Below are 8,667 nucleotides of genomic sequence, written 5' to 3'. Positions count from 1 at the left end.
AGCCACCTCTGCAGACTGGATGGGGCTTGAGACCACTCTCATCCTCACCCTTGCTTAAGCCATCCCCACTGTCCCTACTTTCCAGGCTCTGGAACCACTGGCTGCTCCAGCCTGGGAGCAGGGGACTCCTCTCTTCATTGTGTCCCCCACTGGATCACAGCCTCCTCCACGCATTCACCCACTCTGGTGTGAGCACCAACCCGTGGGCTGTGGGTTGATCTCTGCATCCCCCTTGGATCCATGGGCTGCAGGGGCACAGATGCCTCACCATGTGCCAACACAGAGGGGGGGTCGTGATGGTTCATTCAGTCTCAGAGGTGCATAGAGGCAACAGTGGGGGACAAAATCAGTTTTATTCACAGCAAGGCATTTTTATTAAATGCTATATATTTAATTAATTGCTATAGAGGGGAGAGATGTAGGACAGAGAAAAATAGAGAGAGAAAAGGAGGGGAATGGGAAAATAGCTATCAACAGATGAGATGGACATCCTCGTGGGCCAGCCAATGGATGGGTCTTCATCCATGGGGGAATCCCAAGGGTCTTCTCCAGAGGATGGCTCTTTTATAGTCCTTCTCCAAAGCGAGTGGCTTCTGGCCAAGAAGTGGGAAGATTTATGGACCATTGTGAGGTGCTCTGAGTGACAAGTGGTTACGTGCAGTACATGCAGGCTTCAGATGGTACCAGGACAGAACAGTGCAGTGAGCACAACACACGTGCACACAGTCACTTGGCAAGCATCCACCTCAGTCAGGCCAGTAACCCATTTTCCGGAGTCATCCTGGGTGGGGGTCCTTGAGTCTTCTTGCTACGGTCGTGAGGCAAAAATGAGGGAAACTTCAGACCGACCCTTACGCCACCTCAGGACTCACGATCATTGTCAAGAGCGCTCCTTTCTAGTGTTGTTGCGAAGTCTTCAGGACTCGTCCAAGCTGGTAGCATATCCTGGAAAACAGAGACAGTCAGACAGAATAGAGAAGTAGGAAAAAATAAGGGAAAGGAAAAGGAAAAAAAGGAAAAGGAAAAGGAAAAGGAAAAGGAAAAGGAAAAGGAAAAGGAAAAGGAAAAGGAAAAGGAAAAGGAAAAGGAAAAGGAAAAAGGAAAAGGAGAGAAAGAGATAAAACAAAACAAAACAAATAATCAATTCCTAATTAAAATATACATTCAATTTGGATTACAAAGAAATAAACCATTTTTAATTTTTTGATTACCAAACACAACAAAATAAAAAGTAAATTTTTAATCTTTAACAACAACAACAAAAAAAGTGATTTTAATTCTAGAAAAAACACCATACCACACAATTTAAAATGAGCAATTTCAGTCAATACCACAGTTTATCCTATTTTTTAATACCTGGGTAGTTCGTCTTGTGTCAGTAACCTTAGGGATGTCAACAGTGACTGATTTGGGTACATCCATTACAGATGCCAATTGTGTTAACCGTTTCATCATCCTCCAATTCATGATGTACAGGATTGCTGGTAAAACCAATTAAAACCAAAATCAAGAGAACAATGATGGGATGACACAATTTGTTCTGGACACCTGTAGCAGTAGGTGACCACCCAAAGAGAGCATCCTACAACCTGTGTTTGGCATCTTTCTTTACTCTTTCTAAAAGATGTATTTCTTCCACATTGTGATGGATGGTTATTAAGGTTTTTTGTCCGTTTTTCTTGATCCTCTCCAAAATGTCAATTAGATCCTGGTGGAGCAACAGTTGCTTCAACAGAGAGAGGTTGATTCCAATGGGAGTGAGCAATAGAAGGTGGATCAAAGTGTGATTTGACTGCAAAAAGTGATAAGAAGTAACTGGAGCTACATAGGAAAAGTCACATCCTGAAATTCTGGTAAAGTTACAAACACAAAGATTTGAATAATATTTAGTGTCCACTACAAAATTTTCTATGAAAACACTATCACAAACAGTTCTAAAGCATGCACATCCGTTGCCTATATACACCAGTACTGTTTCAGGAATGTTGTTTAGATGAATTTCAAAACTACAAACATTCTGTTCTGTGCCCAAGCAAATATCTTGAGCTCTAATTGCATTACCTTCACAGATAAACCCTTGTTGTTCCTGGACAATGCAAGTTCCCAAATTAACAGTTTGCCACTTCTCACCAATTTGACAGGCCCGTTTCCCATGCTTGAAAGGATACAGAATAGCTCCATCATGGTTCTACCCTAATGCAATGATGGGGAATACTGAATGCACTGAAGCATTGTGTATCGTCAATATAAAGGCTGTGGCTGTGTTTGTGTTGCGGTCATAGGTAAAATTTACTAAGTTCCACCAGGATTGGAATTCTCTTTCAAAATATAGTCCCAGACTATATTTTGAATTTCAGTAGGAAAAGTGCCTTCCTCACCTTCTCTTATAATTGAGGCAGCAACCGACTGCATCCACAACTGGACCTGGATACAGCTGAGAGCCAGAGAGATGTTATTTTGTGTAACACCAAGTGCATCGATTATCAATTTGTGGTCATTTACATTTACCTTTTCCCAACTTGGCAATATGTTTGATAACAACCACTGTTGGGTTCCCAAAGCTGCTAAGGATGATTGCAGGGGCTGTGTAATTTGGTTACATCTCCAGCTGTAGTAGTCAATTTATTCGTTAGTACTTCTGAATCGATGTTATTCAAAATTCCCAATCCTGTTCCCACAACACCGGTTATGTCTCTTGTCATTCGTTTCTTGGAAGCATTCCATTTTCGCAACCAGGTTGTCCATCCCTCAAAAGAAGTTTGCAAAAAAGGTGAACAAGCTGGCTGAACTTCTGAGACATTATATTGCATCGACAATTTGATTTGTTGAAGAGACCATACCAGATTAAACAATATTTGTTGTTGGCCAGTTTTTCTGATTACCTATGGTCCAGTTTCAAAAATTCTCAGACTCAGCATAACCGGGGGTTGGGTGGTAGGTGTTGCAACATGAACATCAAGTTCTCCCAAGTATTTTGTATTGTTTTTACTACACATGATTTTATGGGAAAATTGTACAGCAGTTTAGCCAACAATCCTGATTTTGAATTTTACAGTATAAAACAGGGCCATGAGGTCCTATGCCATAACTGTATGCAGGTTCGATGAGGGACTCAGCAATTAATTTACAGGTTATTACGACATCATCACCTTGTGTTACCATGAAAGGAAGAAAAACCTTGCTTTTGTCATCCAACACTAGGGGAGTACTTACACCATGGTGTGTCATTACTGCAGTCAGTGTGGGTTTTTCTACAGCGTTTATTTTGAACCTATAGGTTAAACCTTTCAAGCCGGACTCATCTGCTGTGTCATTCTGCCAATAGCATGTTACATAGGTTGGTCTGGTTAAAGTTATGCCAACAGTCGGTAAGTTTGTCCACACAAAGCTTTGTAATTTCGACATTGTTGGTGTTGGAGTCCAAGGCATAGTTACCAACCTTTTTCTGGCAACAACATGGTATAAGAGGGACTTGTTTTTCACATGTTCATACTGTTGTGGGGCAGAGACTCGCCATAATATTGGGGTGCAAGCTACTAGTTATATCTGATTCTAAAAAATTCCCATCAATTGCAATGGTGGTAGTTTTCTCGTGAAGGGATTTTTTTTACTTTTCTGCATCCTACCTTAATTTCTTCACCAGTTATTCCCGTTAGTACCCTAGCCCAATCCTTTTTGTCCCAACCCCAGTCACTTGAACGGTATACCTCAGAATTGTGCAGCACTACGGTCACAAGGTTTGGGTGACGATCTCTGGGGTAGGGTCCTAGAGCACTGGTATACCTGATGGTAGCTTCAGACCATGGTGTTGTGGTAGGATACAGAGAAGTATCAAAAAGTTTATCATGGTTTAACTGGTCTTCATGTCCCTTGGTGTTCTTCTGTGAAAAGTAAACACAACAGAGTCTGCCACCAAGAGGCAGGAGATCAAAATGATGGAACGATCCAACAGGTACTTATCCCATGCTTCTTGCCCAAAGCATTGGTGGCTACCCATGCATATTTATTCAGAGGGGTTTTTAGCACTAGTGGTACTTCTCCTACAGTAGAGAGATTTACTAAGACAGGTTGCCCAGGGGAATGGGCTGGATTTTTAGGATCATCTGGTCCCTGGAGTGCAGGCATGATGCTAGGGGCTTTTGGACAAAAAAAAGTTATTTTGGGACACCCATTTACCTCCCATCTGTCATTTATACCTTTTACAGCTTGCCATAATTGAAGTCCTAACTTCCCTCATGTGGTTTAAGGAGTCACTTTAGGAGACCATTGGTTCTTTCTACAATTCCGTTAGCTTGGGGGTAATAGGGGGTGTGAAAAGTCCATTTAAGTCCTTCCTCCTTTGCCCAATCCTCTACTACTTTAGCAGTAATGTGAGACCCATTATCAGATTGAATTTCCTGTGGTTTTGGGAAAGTTCCAAACCACCCTTGCAATGCCTTAACAGTATTATCTCCCGTAGCTCTATTAAAAGCTTCAGCATGAACTAACCCCAATATTATCTCCAGTCCCACCAGCAAGAAATGTTTACCACCTGACTTCTCAAAGGGACCGATATCATCTACCTGCCACACATCCCATAAGCCTTTACCCTTTCTTAAGTGCAAAAGGTCGTCTTCTAAAGGATGCCTTTCTAATTGTCTGTGGCATTGACCACAAGCTGATATGCATGTTTTACACATTTCCCTAGTGACAGGCCAGCCACGGGCAAAAGCTTATTTGTATAAATCTTTTGCACTTGTATGTTGTCTTTTTATATGCAGCCATTCTAACAGGTGCTCCCAGTCCTCTATAATTTGTTCCTTTTTCAGGGGACTTAGTCTTGCTAACTCATCAACTGTATTGTTCCATTCACCAACTGGATTTGCATCTGTCTGGCGAGAAGCAACCCAACCTACGGCAAAATTCCCATGACTTGCTCTATTTAGAATCTCTTGCCACCTTTCCTTTTGCCATACTGGAATTCTGTTAACTTCCCAATAATTTTGCTTCCAGAAAGGAAGCCACTCTGTACATCCTTTAAACACAGCATAGGAGTCAGTATAGATGCAAACAAGAGCGGTATTCTGTGTCTCACGCTGGAAAACACTCCAAACAGCAATCAGTTCACCAACCTGAGCACTGCCTTCTCCCTCAGTAATAATTTGTTCACCAAATGGAGAGCTACTGCCCTGTATTTCCACACCTTTCCCTCTTGTTTGGCAGAAGCACCAGTGAACCAAGAATTTGCTGATTGTTCAGGAGAAAAAGGAGGGGCCACTTTAATTACTGAGGCAGGTTTGTCATGGATGCTAGCCAAGCTTTCAGTTTCTTGTATTGCCAGAGCTTTTACAGCTCCTTCTGTTACTGAAAAGATGTTACAGTAATGTTCGATCTGGGCATACCACTTCGTGACCGAGGATCTTTGGGCTACCCTGTCAGGGGGAGGGGTCCCGCTGGTAACTGCTTTAATAACTTTGAAAGGGCCTCTCAGTACAATTGGTTGTTGTCGTGTAATTTTCTCCACTTCTATAAGAGCTAAGATAACAACAGACAGTCCTTTTCCCCAGGTAGTGTATCTTTTTTCAGCATCTTTAAAACAACAGGAATAAAATCCAACAGGCCTTGTAAGGCCTTCTGGGCCCTGTTGCCAGTCATATGTGTACTGACAATCCCGAGGTGGCAAATCCCCATTCTACCTGGAAAGGATCTGTGGGATAAATAGGGCCCAGAGCTTGATGTGCAGTTGCTTCAAAAATCAACAATTGCAGTGCTTCCTCCTGAGAAGGAGTCCAATCCCATTTTATCCCTTTCCTCAGCACATCATAAAGGGGCCTGGCAATTATTGAAAAATCTGGAATGTGTTTTCTCCAGAACACCAACAGACATAGAGCCTGTTGGAGCTCTTTCCTGGATTCAGGCATTTTAATTTGATCTAAAGAGGTTAGAGTGTCAGGTGGAATACATGTCATACCTCCTTTCCACCAAATTCCCAAAAACTTCACCTCCTGAGGTTTCTGAATTTTCTCTGGGGGAATTTGTAAATCAAGGCTTTCCAAATCGGAAATTATTTTTTGTTGGATATCCCCCACTACTTGAATTTCATCCCCTCCCACCAGAATATCATCAATGTATTGATAGACAGCTACATTGTCAGGTTTGGATATCTTTTCTAATTCTTGTGCTAAAGCATGGTGGGCCAAAGTGGGGGAGTGTTTATATCCTTGAGGAAGCCTAGTGAAAGTGTATTGCTGTCCTTCCCAGGTGAAGGCAAAACAGTCCATGTCCTCTGTCTGTACGGGTATCATAAAAAAACATGTCTTTGACATCTATAGTTGCCATAATTGAATGAGCCTTTTCCTGAATTGAAATGATCAATTCAGCTAAATTTGGGACCGCTGCTGTGAGAGGGTCTACTGTCAGCCTCCACTTTCCGTTAGGTTTACGGATTGGCCATACCGGAGAGTTAAAAGGAGAATGAGTGTCAATTATTATGCCCTGATCTCACAAATCCTGAATAACCAATTTGATTCCTTCCTTGGCACCAGTGGGAAGAGGGTATTGTTTTACATTAGTAATTTTGCTGTATGGTAAAAAAGGTGCAGCTTGGAGCAGTCTAATATTAAGATGTGGTGTGCCAAAAGACCAAAGGCGACCCTCTTCGTCTTCCCACTGTCTCCCAGCAAGGACATCCATTCCTAATAAATCATTTGGAATATCTCCAATTACAATTTTAATAAGTAACAAATTCTCCTCTCCAGGAAGTAAGACTTTTATCAGGGCTATATCCATAGCTTCTGTGGTTCCTAATGCAGTGAGAACAAAACATTGTGTCCTTGTTGGAACAATTCCACATTCCTGGGCAGCTTTTCTTGTTAATGCAGAAATTTGGGCTCCAGTGTCAACCACAAAGGTAACAGGTGCCCTTTTAGGACCAACTATTGCTGTTATCAGGAGGTCCCCAGTATCAGGATTTCTGGTGAGAGCTCTAATAAATAACCAGTTTCTCCTCCTCGTCCCTCTGCTCACCCATGAGAGATGGAGTTTCTAGTTTCCCTGCTTCTGAAGCTGTTTTGGTTCCACTCCCAAAAGTTGAGAAGGAGAAAACTTTGGCTCCCAGAACCTGTGGAGGAGATTGCTTTGGCTCACTGCCCAGAACCTGTGGAGGGGTTCTATTTAGCTCACTGGCCACAACCAGTGGAGGAGGGGGTGCACTAGGCTGGACAGTAGGGGAGTTAGGTGCAATAGACTTGGGGCAATGCCAATTCAATACAATTTTTATCAACTTGTCAAGTGGTAAGCCATCCATTACATCTTTAGGAACTTGTTTCTTTAGCCCTAACGACCACCAATACTGGCAGTTAGAGGTCTGTTTCCCCTTTTCTGGTTTATCACTAGGAGAAACAATGTGTCTAACACCTTTAGTTTTCTCTAATTTTTCCTCTGGAACTTTTATAGGTCCATATTTCCTGCTGTAATTCATCAGCTCTTCTGCAACTTTGCTCCATGTCAAAATTTTATGGTTATTGTCAAGGAGACTCTGGAGCCCGTCTAGAAAGGGTTTCAGAGGGAGGGAAAAAGTCCATGGAATCAGATCAGTCTCCCGAGTGCCCAAGGACTCTATCCAATCTATCTACAGGTGTCATGGATGCCATAGTTTTTTGAAGGAGAATTGCGGTAGATTTGAGTGTTTCTGGGAGACCACGAATTAAAGGGGTCATGATTTCAGGCATTACAGGTAATTGCATAGGTGATTCATAGTTAGTATTCAATTTTCTCTCATGCATCATTTGCAAGCTTGCAGCTTTTGTGAATGTTTTCCAAAAGTTGGTCCGGGGTACCAACTAAAGTTCCAGGATCTCCCCTTTCTATGGGGTTAAGCCTCTCGGCCCAAAAAGCTGCATGCTGGGTAAAGAACCATGGGTAGTTTCTATCTCCTGTTGTTAAGAAAACCCCATGTCCCCAATACCCACCAGCTTCTCTTTCTGATAATTGAATTTGATCTCCCCCAGTAAGAGACACTCGAAATACATATCCAGTCTCTGTCTCATGAGGGAGTCGCCCATATTCCTTTTTCAGTTTAGCCAATTCAGTAGCAGAATATGGGATTTCTTTTGTAGCTATGTGTGGGTCAAAATCTTCAGGACCAAGATAACTGTATTGTGTTTTACAGGTCTCAATTTTGGGCAGCAGTGTTCCCCATAATCCTTCATTAAAGTTAACTCCTTTTGGTGATAGATTTGATTAATATGAACAATTTCCTTCTCCTCTCTTTCTGTTAGTGTTTCAACCTGCTTTGAATTTGCACATTCTTCTCTTAGGGCAGCTTGTAACAAATGGTTTTCATCTCATTCCTTTCTTGAACTAATTGTTTTTGCAAAATTTGAACGAGATTTTGCAGGGAATCTATGACTATATTTTCCTCACTTCCTCGCTTAGAGACAGTTTCTATGGCAGTTACAAGACAAGCTCCCAAAACTAAGCAGAGTACGGTTTTATTTTTGCCTAGTTTGATCTTTTATTCGTGTTGCAAAGAACTTCTTCTATCAATCACATTTTCTACATTAAAACAATTATTGTTCGCCCATTCCTCCCTACCTTGGGACGGTCTGGCACTATATTTAGCTATTAAAGCATAAAATGCAGTTTTATCTGTTGCACTGGAATTTTCAGTCATTTTGTGAAGGGATA

The 8,667-nt window shown here is 41.9% G+C and overlaps 1 protein-coding gene across 1 annotated transcript; it reads right to left on the bottom strand.

Annotated features, from left to right (window-relative positions):
* Positions 1 to 6,964: 6,964 nt before the first annotated feature.
* On the bottom strand, positions 6,965 to 8,189 carry LOC148223773 (uncharacterized). The gene is given in 5 exon segments (XM_088166119.1): positions 6,965 to 7,099; positions 7,289 to 7,511; positions 7,576 to 7,784; positions 7,786 to 8,147; positions 8,150 to 8,189. Coding segments are annotated over 5 exon segments (969 nt in total).
* Between the last annotated feature and the right edge of the window lie 478 nt (positions 8,190 to 8,667).

This window comes from Sturnus vulgaris, chromosome 5 (genome assembly GCF_052056855.1).
Source record: "Sturnus vulgaris isolate bStuVul1 chromosome 5, bStuVul1.hap1, whole genome shotgun sequence".
NCBI lineage: Eukaryota > Metazoa > Chordata > Aves > Passeriformes > Sturnidae > Sturnus > Sturnus vulgaris.
The sequence above is the reverse complement of the archived record's forward strand: the minus strand, read 5'-3'. Positions and strand labels throughout refer to the sequence as shown.